General features: G+C 36.7%; 1 protein-coding gene and 3 long non-coding RNA genes across 5 annotated transcripts in view; 2 read left to right on the forward strand and 2 right to left on the reverse strand.

Annotated features, from left to right (window-relative positions):
• Positions 1–2,686, reverse strand: part of LOC141386358 (uncharacterized) — a 39,546-nt gene extending 36,860 nt beyond the window's left edge. Inside the window, exon 1 of the long non-coding RNA XR_015494267.1 lies at positions 2,290–2,686. This is a non-coding gene — a long non-coding RNA (uncharacterized LOC141386358). The remainder of the gene's footprint in view (positions 1–2,289) is intronic.
• LOC100537815 (potassium voltage-gated channel subfamily A member 2) lies at positions 557–11,186 on the forward strand. Of its 2 annotated transcripts, none has more exons than XM_087258070.2 (3): positions 557–724; positions 2,478–2,727; positions 5,400–11,186. In XM_087258070.2, exon 3 carries the CDS (start codon positions 5,535–5,537, stop codon positions 7,014–7,016), a length of 1,482 nt encoding a protein of 493 aa, XP_087114196.1. In that variant the 5' UTR covers positions 557–724; positions 2,478–2,727; positions 5,400–5,534; the 3' UTR covers positions 7,017–11,186. The 2 variants fall into 2 exon arrangements, with proteins under 2 accessions (XP_087114196.1, XP_087114197.1); XM_087258071.2 differs by having other exon boundaries at positions 2,482–2,727.
• Positions 10,288–18,106, reverse strand: LOC147843664 (uncharacterized). Its single transcript, XR_015494238.1, has 2 exons — positions 13,734–18,106; positions 10,288–12,660 (listed from the first exon to the last, which is right to left on the reverse strand). It is a non-coding gene; the product is annotated as an uncharacterized LOC147843664 (long non-coding RNA).
• A 795-nt stretch (positions 18,107–18,901) lies between these two features.
• Positions 18,902–19,484, forward strand: part of LOC147843665 (uncharacterized) — a 628,067-nt gene continuing 627,484 nt past the window's right edge. The window contains exon 1 of the long non-coding RNA XR_015494217.2: positions 18,902–18,996. This is a non-coding gene — a long non-coding RNA (uncharacterized LOC147843665). The remainder of the gene's footprint in view (positions 18,997–19,484) is intronic.

Genomic DNA, 19,484 nt, shown 5'->3' on the forward strand with positions numbered 1-19,484 from the left:
TGGTTTATTTGAACCCTGAGATTCCAGTTTTTTATCAATAGTTGTATCTCAGCCGCATATTATCAGTAGAAAGGTTATTTATTTAGCTTTCAGATGACATATAAATCTTTATTTTCAAAACTTTTACAGATGTTGTGGTCCAGGGTCACATACAGTATGCAACACTCACTCCAAAATTAAAGAAATAAATAAACAAATCTCACTTTTAACTAAAATCCAAAGTGCTTAAATTCTGATGTTTAAATTAAAAATTCTCCCTTTCAATTTAACTTGTCAAAAAAAATTTATGAATTAAAAAATTGTACTTTTAAAGTATATTGCCTTGCTCTATTGACTCTGTCAATTATGTGTATAGCCTAATTAATAAGTGCATGCTAAATTGAATATATTGTCCTCCAGAATACACTTCTGTATTACAAGTGGCAGGCACATTTATAACTGCCAATCAACAGTGAATGCATTTCCCGTTAAAATGAGTGATGTGTTCAGAGAGCGGGTCGTGGAAAGCTCACAGTGACGCGTCCCCTTTAAATGGCCACTCTGCGGATAAAGTGAGGAGTGGCGCGCGGACGGAGCGCGTGTCTGTAATCCAGGAGTCTTTTGGTATGCAGAGCAGCGATTGACTGCAGATTTCATTTAACGCTTTAACTAACTGACTAATGGCTTGTTCAGTGAACATAATGCAACAACTGCTGAGACGTCGGCAAGCGAGGTAGACAGACAGGTAGGCACAGATTCGAGACGTCTGTTGCTGCAGACTTCTGCTCTATGATGTTTTGCATCTGTCAAAATGACAGCTTGATTGAATTAGCATTTATACTGTGTTAGGGTGTCTCTGCAAAAAGTAGCAAGGCGCAGTTGGTACTTCAAGGATAATTCTTCTATATTTGAACCCTAGGTTCCTTAGAAAATAGTTTTGGTATGAATAAATCATTAACATGCAATTTTAGGCTGCCTGACAACACGTTTTAACTGTGATGACATTTATTGGGTTTAACAGTCAATTTATTTTGCAGTATCGTTTATCTTGATGCATCAAGGTAAAAGTGCATCTCATACTGACATATATAATTCTTAATTGAACGTTTTCAGTTGCTGTATGTTGATTAATATTGTGGGGCTTTTAGAATTAATAATAAAGAGCTGTTTAAAACGGGGAATAAATAGGCAGACTTTTTAAAAATATTGGCATAAATTGTACTACTATTATATATATATACAAATATTTTCTAATATAACTTGAACTTTTGTCTGGCAGATAAAGTCAGTTGGGGGTTTATCCAGCTTGCACAGCCGTTTTTCTTGTCATGTGACAATAAATAATTAGCATTTATTATTAAATTTATATATAATATAATAGTGTGTTTTTTGTGTGTATAACTAAACTTTATATATATATATATATATATATATATATATATATATATATATATATATATATATATATATATATATATATATACACTAAAATGTAATCTAAAGAATTATTAAATATAATTTATAATAATATAAATATTATATAATTCATATAATTATTTACATTAATTTATTTGTGGTTTAAAATAATTTTGGAATAAAATAAAGTAAAAACAATATTAAATGTTACTTATAATTAGTTGTTTTTGAATTATGTATAATGTGTATTCAAGGTCAAAAATAATCTTTTTGATCTCAGATACAGTGCTTAGCATAATTAAGTACACCCCATATTGAAAATGAATATTTTTATCCATTTCCCAGTGAGCAATGTATTTTAGTGCATTTAAACAAAACAGATTTATTAAACAGATTTATTTATTAAAATAATATTATAGTCACCAAACATATTTAGAAATTGAAAGATAATACAATTAAATTCAAGCAAAATATTGGGGGGGGGGTTAATACAAACTACAACATTTCAACTCATTTTTTTAATTTTTTTGCTTCTCTTGATTTTTCCTCTTTTTAAAAATTGTATTTAATACTTTTCTATAACGTATAAATGTGGGTGTACTAGTTTTTGGACTGTTATCGTCAGTCAGACGTTACCGTTATCGTCAAATGTGGCTTCAGTACCGACTAATCTAATGTATATGCACAAATATAATATTCAAAAGCTTCCTATAGAAAATATGAATATAAAAGATAGATTTCTGAGGGGGTGCACTCATATATGCTGAGCACTGTATACCCCCATTGACCCCAATAAGTGTTGCAATTATCTGTCACTTAAAAGAGTGTTTCCCATTACAGTAACAGATTGACTGTCCTAACTAAGCTAATTGATGTGATCGCTAAAAGACTTACATTAATGGGCAAGCCTGATGCTGCCTACTCCTGGTGCTTCACATTCATCTCTGCGGTCATTTGTTGCAACACGTCTAGTGCAGATAATGGTGACCTCTATAGCCTTCTTACATGTGAATAAAGGGATCCTCCTTTTTTTGCATCACATGCTTGTTTTGTTCTTCCCTTCTGGAACAACCTGACGCAAGGAAGCTTTGGGGTAGACGAGGACACACCCGTACACTGTACCTCTCCGCCCCTCCTCTTTGCCTGCCCCGTTATGCACAATACGCCGGTGCGCCGAGAGCTACAGCAGACAGTGGCAGTCAGGATTTAAGCAATCCGATGTGTTTTTGCCCTTTTCATCGTGGCTACAAAGACGGCGGAGTGCAATCCTCACTTCGAGGCTCCTGGGAACCTGAGGGACCACAGGGAAGATTTAGAAGTTTATTCAAGCAGGTATGATGTCTCAGTTATGATTATTCACTCAAATGCATGGACGCATTATTCATCAATTTAATTTGTGTTCATTTTATTATCCATCCTTATGCATCTTATTTATAATGTATAACAGGATCTATAGAGAAAAGGAAAGACCACCAAGTCTTGTAAAGCCTAAAATGTATTTTCCTGCAGTTTAATATTTCATAGGCTGCTTCTGCTGAATATTTTAGAGCATGCTGGCACCATTTGGGACAAGCAACATTCCAGTGAAACGGGTCCAGCAGATATGTAGGAACGGCATGTCATATGTGGTTTTTTGAATGGTTAGGTATTTCATGCTTAAGGAGGAGAAAGGGATAGCAAAAGCACGCCTTCAGCTCTGAATGGATACAGCATGGTTATGTAGGATGTGCATGTCTCACAGAGAAGGGCCTCTTTCACTTGACTGCACTTTGAGAGATGGGGTTTTATGTGAATGGCTGTTTGTCCTTTGCTGCACACCAGACACATCTGACAGGGCTTGACGAAGAGCTTCATTTTGTGGTGGTCTCTTTAAAAGAAAGACAAGGATCTGCTTTGCACGTGAATGCGAAACCAAACAAGCTCTTTTATACAAAGTGTGCTGTATTTTAAGATCTACGACTTGCCTGAGCTTTGCATGTGTGATCTCTCATGAATATTAGACTAGGGACATACAGTACTTGTATTATGATAAACATTTGTTTTATTAATAATGCATAAGGTTAGCCTCTTTCAGTCTGAGAAACGTCATCTTTAACATTTTATCACTTCTTTGTTCTTTTTTTAGAGTATCAGGCAAGTAGGTCAAGTGTTCTTATACATGTGATTTCCCCTCTTTTTCCTCTGTATAGTATACTGAAGATTTGTATGATTATTGTATACATTTTAAATATTTTTTCATTAAAGTAATGTGGAAAATGTTAAGCCATTGGCATCATATTTTTAATGAACACTAATGAAACATTATCAGAACGTATTGAAGTTCACCCTACTTGCCATCTCTAATCCTGGAGGACTTCTATCCTTTAGAGTTTGACTCCATCTCTAATCACACACAGAAGTTTGTAACTTTTAAGTAATTTGGAAGACAGGTTATATAGAGTTGAAGTCAGAATTATTAGCCCCCCTTTAAATTATGATTAACAGAGCAAAGAAATTTTAAGGGTATGTCTGATAATTTTTTTTCTTCTGGAGAAATTCTTATTTGTTTTATTTCGGCTAGAATAAAAGCAGGTTTTGATTTTTTAAACACCATTTTAAGGTCAAAATTATCAGCCCCTTTAAGCTATTTTTTTTTCGATAGTCTACAGAACAAACCATCAATATACAATAACTTGCCTAATTACCCTAACCTTACTAGTTAGCCTTATTAATCTAGTTATGCCTTTAAATGTCACTTTAAGCTGTATAGAAGTGTCATGAAAAATATCTAGTAAAATATTATTTACTGTCATCATGGCAAAGATGAAAGTAATCTGTTATTTATATATCTGAAAAATAAACAGGGGGCTAATAATTTTGGGGGTGGGGGGGCAATAATTCTGACTTCAACTGTGTGTGTGTGTGTGTGTGTGTGTGTGTGTGTGTGTGTGTGTGTGTGTGTTTGTGTGTATATATATATATATATTAGGGATGGAGCTAAACTCTGCAGAACAATGACCCTCCAAGACTGGAGTTGCCTAACCCTATTCAGAACAGACCTGTTTCCCAACGGACAATGTACAACAGAGTTTAGGTCCAGCACACTAACCTGAGTGTTTCTAGTGAGCCTAAACACTTTGATTAAGGTGTGTTTAATTAGAGCTGGAGCTAAACTCTGCATGACAGTGGCCCTATAGAAACCTCTAAGTTCCAAACTTAAACACACCTGAACAAGCCAAACGAGTTTTTCAGGATTCAGGCAGGTATTTTTTTAGGGTTTAACTGAATTCTGCAGGACACTGGCCCTCTAGGATCAATGTTACCCACCCCTCCTGGACTAGTGGTTTTCAATCTTGGTCCTGGGAACCCAATACTCACCCTTTGTATGTCACCCTTATTTAACACACTTGATGCAAATCATTGAGTATTTTTACATGGACACCAATACTCCGATTTTAATACAATTAAGACAATACTCTGAATGAAGAATCTACAATGTAAACAGCAATTTTTGATTACCTTAATCTGATTAAAGTCATAGTTGAACTAAACAGAAATCAGTTAAGACGTGGTGTATGCCTATTTTAGTCGCATTATTAAAGTGCACTACAGATATGTAAGCATCTATTACTATTGTGTAGTACTTTTTGCGACATTTTGCAATAGGACGTACACACAAAAAGTGGTGCCATGACAAACACCAACTATTGTTGTGTGAAACCCCGGAGGAAACTAGTGTCTAATGGTGATGTAATGACTTTAATCGAACTATGTACTATAACGTGTAAAACGAGATTATGAAAGGTACATTCAAAAAGCAACTCATGTAACCACCTTGATCATATTATTGTCTTTTTCAGATTAAGGCAAATAATTAGATTACTGATGTCCATGTAAGATAAATACAAAATGTGCTGAGTGGTGGGTCCCTACGACTAGAATTGAAATCCACTGATTTAGACTATCTGTAAACAACATTAAATATATCTGTATTCTGCTTTCAAACATCTTTTGTTGTCTTTCAGTCCCACCCGGAAGCACGCTGTGGCCTTTAGAGCTCTCCGCTGTCAAGTCCCCTTCCATTTGGATTCTCTTCCTGCATTTCCCCACCCTGCGGTGCCCCGCCTCTGTGAAAAGTGCAGGCCTCACCCTCCTGCATAATGACTGTGGCCACCGGCGACCCCTCAGACGAGGCGGCGGCACACCCTGGTCTTCCTCAGGACTATGACCCTGGAACCGAGCAGGAGTGCTGTGAACGAGTGGTCATCAACATCTCGGGTCTGCGTTTTGAGACACAGCTCAAGACCCTTTCACAGTTCCCTGAAACATTACTGGGGGACCCCAAGAAGCGAATGAGGTACTTTGATCCACTAAGGAACGAGTACTTTTTTGACAGAAACCGCCCCAGCTTTGACGCCATTCTCTATTACTATCAATCAGGCGGAAGGTTGCGGAGACCAGTCAATGTCACATTGGATGTGTTCTCGGAGGAGATTCGATTTTATGAGCTCGGAGACGAAGCCATTGAGATTTTCAGGGAGGATGAGGGTTTTATTAAAGAAGAGGAAAGGCCATTGCCTGACAATGAGTTTCAGAAGCAGGTCTGGTTGCTGTTCGAGTATCCAGAAAGTTCAGGGCCAGCCAGGATTATAGCAATCATATCTGTAATGGTCATCCTTATCTCCATAGTGAGCTTCTGTTTGGAAACCTTACCCATCTTCCGCAGCGATGAGGAGGAGATGCATAAAGTTCCCGTTAACGTCAATAATTCCACAACCAGCTACACATCAACCTACTTCACAGATCCTTTCTTCATTCTAGAGACGCTCTGTATCATCTGGTTCTCCTTCGAGTTCTTGGTGCGCTTCTTTGCTTGCCCTAGTAAAGCCAGCTTCTTTGTGAACATTATGAATATGATTGATGTGGTGGCCATCATCCCTTACTTCATTACACTGGGAACAGAACTGGCGGAGAAGGCAGAGGACGGGCAGCAAGGACAGCAAGCCATGTCCCTTGCCATTCTGAGGGTCATCAGACTTGTTCGAGTCTTCAGAATCTTCAAACTCTCCCGTCACTCAAAGGGTCTTCAGATCCTCGGTCAAACCCTCAAAGCCAGCATGAGAGAATTAGGTCTACTCATCTTCTTCCTTTTCATTGGAGTCATCCTGTTTTCTAGCGCCGTCTACTTTGCAGAGGCGGACGAACCAGAGTCGCAGTTCTACAGCATCCCAGATGCCTTCTGGTGGGCTGTGGTTTCAATGACTACCGTTGGCTATGGAGATATGGTGCCCACAACCATCGGCGGAAAGATTGTCGGATCACTCTGTGCCATCGCTGGCGTCTTGACCATCGCCCTTCCAGTGCCCGTCATTGTCTCAAACTTCAACTACTTCTACCATCGAGAAACAGAAGGGGAAGAGCAGGCCCAGTATCTCCAAGTTAACGTCCCCAAAGCCGATTCGCAAGAAGAGCTGAAGGGAAGTCGAAGCGGATCCACCATCAGCAAATCCGACTACATGGAAATCCAAGAAGGTGTCAACAACAGCAATGAAGACTTTCAGGAAGAGAATCTGAAGACCGCCAATTGCACTTTAGCCAATACAAATTATGTTAATATAAAAAAAATGCTAACAGATGTCTAGTTAATTCTGGAGCGAGTATGAACTGAAATATAAAAGGACTGGTAAGCCATGTTTGAAGGATTACTATGATGTTAAAGAGATATCCAATCTCAATTTACTTATTGAAAGTTCAACCCTACATCCAGGTCTGTCCACAGTCCAAATATTAATAATCAGTGTTTGCATGGAGTCGTCAGCATCATCCAACATCTTTTCCAGAGCCAAGTATTTATACAAAAAAAAGCACATGATATATATCCATCATGATCTTACCTTCAAAGCCAAGCTTAGCCAAAGAAAAGTTATTTGCGTGCTTCGTCTGCTGTTAAAAAAGGTTTGCGGTCACATGCAGTCCAATACACAGATGTTTCATCCACTTTGCTGCTCGTTTAAGATCACCACAGAGAACATTCACAGTATTTCAGCGTTATTGTGGTGAACAGGCTGGGAATGTCATTGAAAAACTGCCTGATTCTGTGTTTATAGTTGTGTGTGGATCCAAAATACGTATGTATGGACAACACTTGTATCTACTATTCACGATTACCCTGCTGCAAAGCTTTTGAAGACGAGATGAATGTCTCTATGTCACATTTTCTGTTATTTATAGTCTACGGCGTCTATGTCTGCTGTCATTCAATGGTTGTCTTCTTCTCATTTCATACCACCTTTTAACTATCCTTATTTGTAGTTGTTTAAGATAAGAAGCATACAAAACATGACAAATGATGAAAAAAACAACACCCTAGTGCCACAGAAAAAAGTGCTAGTGTATTTTGTGTAAGAGCATACTGTTCAGTGTAATTGTTCTATTGTTTCTGCTGCAAGCTGCAGAGATAGTCCAAAATGTAGTTGATATTCAAATTACTTTGCCACTTAATGAGCCATATTGTAGTTCACTCTTTAATGTCCCCTAGCAAATTTGTAGCACGGATGTCGAATTATTTTTAATCACTGGCTTGTCTATTATCTTGAAATCCTTTTCAGATGTTAGAACAACCTTGATAAAGCTCGTTAGATGTCTTTTTTTACTGCCTTTGATCAAGAAAAACAGGTATTATAGTCCTGCATGGCCTCAATCCTAATGGCATGGATTTTCAGCAGAACAGAAAGAAATATTCAGTTAGCTATGTATTCAGAAAAAAATGTACAGTGTCTTGCTCTGTATATATACATATATACATCTATTTTTATCTGCAAATGTCTATTGTGATTCAAAGGTGCTGTTTTCAGTTTCAGGTTTTGTTTTGCAAGGGAAAGTATAAAAATACACTCGGCCTTGCATTTGGATGGACGGTGCACCATTAGAGCATTGATCGCTGGAACATTGATTGTCTTAGCTTCAGGTGACCTTGAAATCTAGACTTCACAGGCTTGCACAAGACTCTTGTGTAGAAGAGACTGGATAACGAGTCAAAGGGAGCTAAATACTGGTGTTTTAACCTTTCAATAAGGTTTTGGTCATGGACATGTACTTAAAGAGATAGTTCACCCAAAGATTTAAATTTATCTACTAATTACTCACCTCAAAGTCTTTTTTTTCTGTTAAACACAAAAGTACACAGTAAGAAATGCTGAGTTCCACACAATCGATTTTTGTTGGGAAAACATGAAGGTATTAAGGCCCAATCCAAATTCCACCCCTTAGCCCTTCCCTTAACCATTTTGTGCATTCATGTGGAGGGGTAGGAGTGTCCCAATGTTCTTTAGCTCGAAGGTGTAGGGCTAACAGGAAGGGTCAGAACAGAGATTTATTCAGGACCACACTCGCAACCCTCACGGTACAAAAAATTCCCAGAATACACCATCTACAACAGCAGCAAGGCTGCACACAGAAGTTAGGAGATGCACAAATTTGTATTTTTTGACATTATTAAGCATATGTTTTAATACATTCATAACCTTGTTCATTTTTGTTACGTCATGCTATTTAAAAAAAAAAAACACTAAGATAAAAATGTTAAATTTCGCTATCAATAATCCATAATACTACTGTAATGCAGTTCAACAACATACATTCACATTTGATACCGTAAAACCCTGTCAGAAAAGTATTGTGGCTGGTAATGAGCTTTTTACAGTGTCTGCTATAATGTTAATGTTGTTTTCGTGTGTTTACATAGATGAATATGACCAAGGTGTAAATGCACAGTACAGTTACGATCTTATTGCCACATTATATCGTTATGAAAGCGTTGCCTTCAGTGAGGTCCTGAAGGTAAATACCAAAAAATAATTGGAATAACTATAGCAGTCGTGAAGCAAGAGATCATGTGAAGCAAGAGATTGTGATGACATGATGACGTGTACAGGTGCTGTAGTGGTGTCCCATTTCTTAGGGGTAAATTTTGAAGCCCTTTCCCTTCACGGGAAGGGGACGTGTGGAGCAAAAAAAATGAAATTGGGATTGGGCCTAAACAACCTTATTCCTTTTTACAAATTTAAGTCGATTTTAACATAAAACTATTAAGTTGTCGCAAAAAAAATCTCAAGAATTGTGTTTCAGCTCAATTTAAATAAGTAGTTTAAACAAACAGCAAATGTCATGTTTTTGAGTGTAGATACTGTAAAACAAATGCTGGATTCCACACAATACCTTCATGTTGTCCCAACACAAACTGATTAGGTTAACTTAAATATATTAGGTTTAATCCACTTGAAGTTATAAAAACATTTAAGCTAACTTAATCAGTTTGTGTTGGGACAACATGATGGTATTGTGTGGAATCTTGCATTTGTTTTTACAGTACAGTATCTACACTCATAAGCATGACATTTGCTGTTTGTCAAAGTACTTATTTAAATTAAGCTAAACAACACACTGTAAAACCCACAGTCAACTTTATCAAATGAAATGAGTGCAGTTAACTCAAAATTGACTAAAAGTTAATTCATTCATTTGAATCCGTTCATTTGAATCATTCATTTGAAAAGAGTTTTAAACTCAGTGTTGAAGGTAATGAGTTAATTAAGTACCTCATTACTTTAACTTAAATGGAGTAAGTTCACAGTACTCATATAGATGAGTTTTTTTGACTCAAATGGTTTGTAGCAATTGGTTTCTTCAAATGGTTTGAGTTGCCTAAACTTATTGGATTTTACAGTTCTTAGTCGGTTTGAGTTGTCTTCATTTATTGGGTTTTACTCTGCTCAAATTGCTTCGTTTACTCAAATGGATTAAGATCACAGTACTGATTAGGATTAGTTTTTGAACTGAAATGGTTTGTTGCAATCCGTTTCCTCAAATGGTTTGAGTTGCCTTAACTTTTTGGGTTTTACATTGCACAATTCATTCTTTTTTCTTTTTTTTTTTTTTTGGGACAGCTTAAATGTTTATGTTCAATCCACTTAAACAATTAAGTTAACAGTTAAGTTGTTTTTTCAATTTTGAATGAACTATCCCTTTAAATGTACAGCCATTATCAAGGCAGCGAAATCTCATTCATCTTCATGCTCCTCATTAGTCACAATATCCTAAGACTGTTTATGGATAGATTGACATTTTGACTATCATTTGCTGTGTGGCACACAACTGCATACCCACCCACATCTATTCCGATCTCTCACCTGGGCTGCAGGTGCCTTTGTCTTCGTCTCGCTAATATTTATTTAGCAAACTTTATGTGCTGATGCTGCTAATGTAAAAGCGGCTACTGCTTTCCCAGCTGCTGCTAATTGGGTTATCTTTTTTTATTTCAGAGTTTAGATATCACCGCGACACGCACACAGTTCTGGTAGGTTTAACAAACGTGTATATACCTCAAAGTTAAACCTGCTTCAACCAAACCAATAACCCACAGTGCTTAGCCAGTGCCTAAGAAATGTGTTAAACGTATGTTTGGGAGCTTTAAAGCTGACGTGTGTCTTCGTTCATGATAAAATACATCAATCTGAGCTGTAAGTAATCAATTTATGGAAAAGGGTGAACGCTTAAAATCATGGCTGATATTTTTCGGGCAAAAATATTTGGCGTGATTATTTGTAATTGAAGTAAATGTACAGAAATGACACACTTCAGCTCTAATGCAGCTCAAACAGCAGGTTTTCTATGCATGACATTGGACAGTATGCTGTTGGTGAATCAGATGTATCATGATAACATGCATAAACATGTCACTGTACCAAATGTATACCCATGACATATATTGTGCTTTTTTTGGTGCAGTATCAAATGTCAGGGCTATAACAGTACCTCTTTGAAGTCTTCTGTTTTTTTTTCCTCATCGGACAGGCACATCTGTGAAACACTGGAAAACCGCAGTTATCACTTTGCTTGCAGATGCACCGACTTCCCGTATCACGTTTGCATAGTGGGTTGATTTTCTAAATGTCATTTAAAAGGCTAAATGACAGCATTGAATGTCACACAGCTGTCTGTAAGCATCTTATAATCTTTCCAGCATCATGGTTTAGGAGGATGTGCCAACTTATGCAATTTTTTTGTGTTTACAAATGTTTTTGAGGGATTGAAAAAGGCCAAATTCAATCAAATCTATGAACTGTGAAGACACCATCCAGAAAAGCTATACTTTTAAAATTATTAATTGTAATCAACTGCACTTTCACAACAATATTTTTGATTTATTGGCTAATTTGTTTGAATTTGTACGATATATTTCATATTTATTAGGACGATTTGCTCATTCAGGGGTTTGGGGGGCATGCCTACTTTTAAGATTGTATGTTTTCGTACCAATTAAATGTGCTGTATGTAAGTTTTTGACGCTTCTAAATCATAAAAATACCATAATATTTTTACAGATATTTAAGAAATGTTTGTTACATGCCATAACGCCTGTCTTTGTTTTGGTCTTATTAACCCTCCCAATGCCAGTTTGGCCAAATATATTTCAGCAGCCTGGGTTGCCTTGGTGGAAAATTGCGCTTTCAAAGCATGCGACTTCGACCGAAATGCGACCTCCAGTGGACAGTAACAGCCTCCGAAATGAGACGCAGAGTCAGAGTTCCACATGAGGTGGTTATTAATTAGCAAGTAATATAAATGTTACAAATGTAAACATTACAAATGTAGGCGAGTAGGTTACATTGTTACCCTGTGTCCTAACAACACACCACCTGACAATATTTGCAGTGATAAGCCAATTTAGCTGTTTGCACCAGATACAACATGACAAAAATTTAAAAACATTCGTTCAGAAGCACAGAATAGTGCACTTACTGCACTCCAATGAAATTGTAAGGTTTATAATCTAATTAATACATATTAAACCTCTTTAACATTATTAAATGTAGATGCTGAATCACTAATATGTGTTGGTTTGTATTATTTCAGAGTTCTTAAGTTCAATTTCAAATGATTTATTTTATTTTCAAGATGAGGTGAACTATCTGCTGCTGCTTTCAGTAGTATGGCAATAAATGTCAGGTAAAATGGCATTTAAACTTACATTATTAGCATTTAAAACTGAATAAAGCACATGAGGTGTACCTGAGGTGATTACTGTCAGTTTATCAAGTTGTTCAGCTGCAAGAAAAAGAAGCTGTTTCTAATATTTCAATTTGAGGTGTTGGTTGGAACAAAAACTCATTTTAATATGGAAAATTTTCCTTCTATCGCATGCCATTGCTTTTATTTAGAACACGACTTAAATCAGCCTTTAGGCTCGATAGTCAGACTTGCTCCTGTTGTCGTCAATCTGGCAACCTGGGGTCCGTTCTTCGTACGTGGATTACTCAGTTAGCTGGATTTGGATATTGACGATTTGGCACGATCCAGGATCATTTCGTTCTTCAAAGCTGATCAGAGAGTTGTTGTCATAGCAACAGTTCTGCTAGGTCAAACCTGATCGGGAGCAGGTTCAATTCATATAAACAGGATTAGATCGGCTCAGTTCAAGCAAAGATAATACAGAAAGTATGTTCCCAATTCTGATATTTTCTTACAGTAGTAGTTATACACTTGGGAAAATGGTACATATTTTTAACTATATATATAAAGTTATAGTCATTAATAAAATAAATAAAGTTATACATATTAATAAAACGTATGCAATCTGCACCCTCGAAATGAAAGTACAAAGACTGCCACCTGGGGGTGCAAAAAGAAAACTTATTGTATGAACTTTTTAGATCGCTTTAGTACAAATTGTGTGTAATAGAAATGCACAATATGTGACTTTTTTTAAAAGCAATAATACGCAGTTATAAACATGTTTTGATTGTTAATATGCCAGTGATTTGATGCTTCACAAAAGTTGCAGACGCCTTTACCAATATCAAAATGCTTTTGTAAACAACCAGTTATTCTTTACACAGATTAAAAAAATGGTTACTACAATAAAGAAAATATTTTCTAAATGTAGAACTAAATACATTGATTTGCATTGAAATACACGATGAATACTCTCGACACATGAAAGTGTAAAGCCTGCAGCTCACAACAAATGTGGAAGGTTATTGCGTGTCATATTTAACGCACCGTTTACTGCTAATTTGATGTAATTTTGCTCACATGGATAATTGAATATTAATCAGATGATGTCATTACGCTGCTTTGCCGTCAGCCAATCGTTGCATTGCTGATCATGATTTCGAGGATCGATAGATCTGTCCTTCACAACACACGCAGCGATCTCAGATCAGTTCATCCAGACATTCTAATCTGATTCGCGAACTTGTTTGAAGAACCAAATTAGCGAGAAATCAGTTATCAAGATTAAAAGATCCAGGATCGGCAAAATCATCTTAGATCATTTAAGCGAGGTACGAAGAACGGACCCCTGCGCTTGCATATGTGTTTTGAACCGGGAGTGCAATACCCAATTCAACCACTGCATGTCAAACTTACATACTGCACCTTTAATTCTGATCAATTTGTTCATCGCAATCTCACAACAATTCGGAACTTTTTGATTTGGTAGCTAATTTGTATGAATTTGTACGATCTATTAAGATTTTTAGTACGATTAGCTAATCCCCGGTGACAATAGGGCTAAGGGTGGGGTTTGGGCTTTAGGACTACATTTTTTCATTTGAATGAAATCATAGCCACTTTTCTGACATTACGGAAAATAGTTACATTTTCTCATGAGATGGGGCTGATTTACCATACAGATTTAGGACATGTTCACACCAAGGATGATAATTATATGATAATAAATTTTAATATACGCACAGTAAAGTTCTTTTGGGGGGGGGTTGGGGGGTAGTAGTAAACTGTTACTGAACAGTACATTGCTGATAGTGGTGGTCAAATGAATATATGAATGCGCTCATGGACAGAGTTAATAAACCAGAGAGGATTTACAGATCAAAAATGTCAGAGCCATGGACCACACCACAGACCAACTGGAAATTTAAGGTTGTTTATTAGCCAAAACAAATGATCTTGAAGTGTTCTTTGCAAAGCTGTTTCGAACTTTTGAAGCAAATTCATTATGAACTTTGATTTTACCTCAGTTTGTTTGAAATAACACCACACCAGTTTGATTTTGAATGAAGTATATCTAGTTCTTGACAATAATGGTACAGTTGAATGAATGTCTTTTGGATTTTCCAGAGGATAAATTGTAAAAACAGCCAATTAGCTATAGACTTAGAGCTTTTAAAATGGCAGATGACAAAACTACAGAATGATATTGTGTGTTGGTGCGAGTGATAACATTAGTTATAAAGTTATAGTCATCATTCTTGATGTGAACAGGCCTTTAATTTACTGAAGTAAAATGGAGTATCATATCATGTTGGCTTAATAATTATAAAGTAATGTTTTGCTCTATTATCAAGGGTTTAATTCTGAAAATGCTGTCTTACAGATCTTCTTAATCCTTTTATCAGCTGAAGATCCACATTTTGTGTACTTCATTGACACAGATTACAATATATTTTTTAAAAAGTCATAAAAGTTCAAACATCGTGTGATAACCCACAGTGACACAATGAGAAAAAAAATGTTTGTCTTGTTTGTAGTCTAAATACTAAAAAAAAAAAATCTTAAATTGGGAAGCTCGACAAGTCTTTCTAGAGAAGTAAAAAATGTTTTGTTTTCAGATACATTAAGTCATTGGCGCATAGGGTAGCGCTGTCGCCTTCCGAGTGATAGATTGCAGCTGGAAGGGCATTCGCTGTGTAAAATATATGCTGGATAAGTCGGCAGTTCATACCGCTGTGGTGACCCCTGATTAATAAAGGGACTAAGCTGAAAAGAAAATGAATGAATGAATAAATGAATATACCAAGTCCAAATTAAATAAAGTTTGAATGGTGGCTCAGTCGTTAGCCCTGTTGCCTTACAGCAAGAAGGTCACTGGATCAAGTTAACATTTATGTGTGGAGTTTGCATGTTCTTGCCGTGTTCACGCCGGGTTTGCTTCAGGTGCTCCGGTTTCCCCCACAGTCCATAAACAATAAACATGCGCTTTAGGTGAGACGGATTAACTAAATTGGGCGTGGTGTATGAGTGTGTGGGAATGAGAGTGTGTATAGGGGTTTCCCAGTACTGGGTTGTGGCTGGAAGGGCATCCGCCACGTAAAACATATGCTGAAATAGTTGGCGGTTCATTCCGCTGTGGCAACCCTTGATAAATAAGGGACTAAGCCAAAGAAAAATGAATGAATGAATGATTTTTTTTTTCCTTTAAAAAAACTAAATAATCTGCCAATGTTGTAAGCAATCTTGTTTTTGGTTTGAAATAAGATAATTTTGCTTGTTTTTTAAACACACTCAGCCTTGGCTGGTTCAGTTGGCGTTTCTGTGTGGTTTGCATGTTGTCCTCACGTTGCATGGGTTTCCTCCAGGTGCTCCGGTTTCCCCCACAGTCCAAAGACATGAGGTATAGGTGAATTGGGTAGGCTAAATTGTCCATAGTGTATGAGTGTGAATGAGAGTGTATGGATGTTTCCCAGAGATGGGTTGCAGCTAAAAGGGCATCCACTGCGTAAAACATGTGCTGGACAAGTTGGCGGTTCATTCCACAGAGGCGACCCTGGATTAATAAAGGGACTAAGCCGAAAAGAAAATGGAGTGAATGAGTTCTGAAAAACAAAACTAAATTTTTTACATGTCTAGAAATGCTCCTTGGTTTAAGATTTTTAGACATCTAGACTAGAAACAAGACAAAAACTCAACGTAAAGCATTTTTGCAGTGTTTTGCACTATCTATAAAGAGTAAAAGCTTAACTGAAGTAAGGAAAGTCATTCTAAACTAACTGCAAATCATCCATGTACCTGAATTATTCCTTTAAAACATAAACAAGCATTGTTTTGAGATTTTGATACAGGTTCAAAATACAGCAAAGCTACAAGAACTGCGGTACCATTCTTTGATTGCATTTGGCCTTGAGAACATGAGTAGGCTGCAGTGATTGAGACGAGCCCTGTAATCTGTCCAATCCACATGGTTGAGCCTGCAAAAGAAAGGAAGAAAGAAGTAGTCTGTTCTACTGCTTATAGTTATGCAATACTGTGTGTGTGTGTGTGTGTGTGTGTGTGTGTGTGTGTGTGTGTGTGTGTGTGTGTGTGTGTGTGTGTGTGTGTGTGTGTGTGTGTGTGTGTGTGTGTGTGTGTGTGTGTGTGTGTGTGTATACAGCTATTCAGGCCCTATAGCCTGTGCTCAACAGCCAGACTGAGGGAGTCTAGACTTCAACAAACACCTCATTTGGCAGAGAGCTGCACTGAGTCTATTTCAACCCCTTCTGGAAGGACAAATAATAAGACGCTGAATATTCATCCAGCCATGTTTTTGTAGGAGCGTCTTCAGTGTTATATAAAACATGCACTTTACAAGCACCACCAATGGACAATCTATGAAACTAGACCCTCATTTAACCCTTCCAGATGAATACGTCAGCGAATACAACAATGAAGATGATATATGAAACCCCCTTTCAGTGGATCTCCACCATGTAAATGTCACGGAGATGCTCAGAGCTACTGTAATTTTAGAAAAGGAAATAATGACGCCGTCGCACTGTTTCAGAACACCAGGAGCTTATTTTTGATGTCGATATTATTAGCTCATCCATGAGGGAAAGGTTGGTTGCTTCAAACCGTTCACGGGAGGGACGTCTGGCTGTTGGCATCTTTGATTTCCCTCCGCTTTAAGTGCTCAGCTTATAGTGCTCTGCACTCTCCACCCAGAGGAGGGTGTGCTAAAAATAGCCATTTTCTTTGGGAGCAAAATAGATGGGGAACTGGATGCATGTCTAAGAGATGGATATAGGTGTATAAAGCCTGTCAATGTATACTGGCAAATGCTCTGGAGAGTGTGCAAAGCGAGAATGTGTGTGTGTGTGTGTGTGTGTGTCGAAGTGACAATAGGAGGAGGAACAGAATGTTCAGAAGAGACAAGAATAGATGATGGCGAGCGGGAGGTGCAGGATCAAATATGACACCTTTGTGAAATATTTATGGTTAGGCAAAAGATTTTGTCCGGCAGCAAATACTTCCTTATCCACCTTATTCATAGAATATTGATTATGTTTGCAGCTGTTTGTATTCTGATTGAATAATAATAATAATAATGCATTTTTTGAGGGGGCTGAATAAATATGGATTGTTTTATCAGTTATATCAACGTGGAGTGACTCTCTCTGAGGTCAGGAATGTAGAACAAGCTCTATTTGCATACAGTGAAACAATATAATAGTGACACGGTGGCTCAGTGGTTAACACAGTCGCCTCACAGCAAGAAAGTTGCTGGTTTGTGTCCCCGCTGGCTCAGTTGGAATTTCTGTGTGGAGTTTGCATGTTCTGCCCATGTTCGTATGGGTTTCCTTCGGGTGCTCTGGTTTCCCCCATAGTCCAAACACATGCGCTATAGGTGAATTGAATAACTACTAAATTGGCCGGAGTGTATGTGTGTGAATTAGTGTGTATGGATTATTCCTAGTACTGGGTTGCAACATCTACTGTGTAAACATATTCTAGATAAGTTGGCGGTTCATTCCACTGTGGCGACCCCTGATGAATAAAGGGACTAAGCCGAAGGAAAATTAATGAAATAATATTACAATAATCAAGCTTGTTTCTGTATCTGGTGCTGGTCATTTCTCATTGAAAAGGAGAGCATAGACGCCCTCTAAAGGCAGTGCACTGAACATAACTGTACATTACAGTACCAAAAAAAAAAAGAGCATGTTTTTGGTTGTTTCATATGTCTGGGTCATATTTTACTACATTATCATAAACAATTGGGGAGAGAAAATAAAGACAATTAAAAAATATATAGTTTATTTAAATTGAGATTACTAATTATGATTAATTGACCAAAAGTCTAATTATAGTTACAGGGTAATTAAAGTGAACCACAGTGCTCAGCATATACGAGTGCACCCCATTTTAAATGTTTTATTAATTGATTCATTTAATATTTATAATAATTTATATATATATATATTTATATATATATATATATATATATATATATATATATATATAAAAATTGCAAAATAAATTATAAACTATAACATTTTAACAAAATTGTATATATTTTTTGTTCCTCTTCATTTTTACTACTATTAAATTTTTTTATTTAACATTTTTCTATAACATAAATTTGGGATACAAATTTTTGAACCATTATATAGTTATTTTGTTCGCTTAGCTCAAGATTTGGCTTCAGTATCTGACTAAACTATTGTATATGCACAAATATAATATTGTAAAGCATCCTGTCGAAAATAATAATTTAAATGAGATTTGTAGGAGGTGGACTACTCATTTATTCTGAGCACTGTAGCACTGAAAAAAATGATTTAGGCCTCTATTAAATTAAACATACTTCAATTTAGTTTATTTTAAACAATTTAATTTAGTTGTTGATTTTATTAAATTATTATTAATCGGGTTTAAGTGAATTAGATGTGTTTTGAACCAATCTAAATTAATTAATTAAAGTCTATTAGAAAAAATTATGTTAGCTTTGTGCGCATGCGCGTTATGTTCCGTTGCCTCGGCGCCAAAGCCCAAAGGAAGGTTTACAGAATCCAGTCAGATTGACGCAAGACGCCACAGCCGGATTTCTGTACATCCATTTGCACAGTAAGTCACATTTTATATTGTACCAGACTGTTTATTAAAGAAAAACTTTGTGGGTAACATAAACGCATAAAATGGTCTCTCGTTCGGACTGTCTATTTTGGTCGTTTTTAAATTTCACAGCGACCAGCCGTCGCGCTCGCAAGTTAAGCTAACAGTTAACGTTACACACGGTTTGACAAATCTCGTTTTTATGTCGCAGAATATATTAAAGATTCTTTTTAGCAAGAATGTAGTTATGTAGACTTGATATATAATGTTTTTTAATGAAGTAAATGGCTATTTTCAAGAGAATAAGCATTTTCTTTGATGTCACGACAGTGTCCGTGATCCGCCATTCCAAACGAAAAAAGCTTCGTTGCTAACGTTAGCTCAGTCCTTTGTGAATTTACCGTGGCTTTTACTATGTTTAACATTAAGCATGCGTTTAGATAGTTGTGAACGGACAGTACCATACTGATTTTGTTATAGAACGATTTGGTCTAGCGTTA

Source organism: Danio rerio, chromosome 6 (genome assembly GCF_052040795.2).
Source record: "Danio rerio strain M-AB ecotype USA chromosome 6, GRCz13ab, whole genome shotgun sequence".
Classification (NCBI taxonomy): domain Eukaryota; kingdom Metazoa; phylum Chordata; class Actinopteri; order Cypriniformes; family Danionidae; genus Danio; species Danio rerio.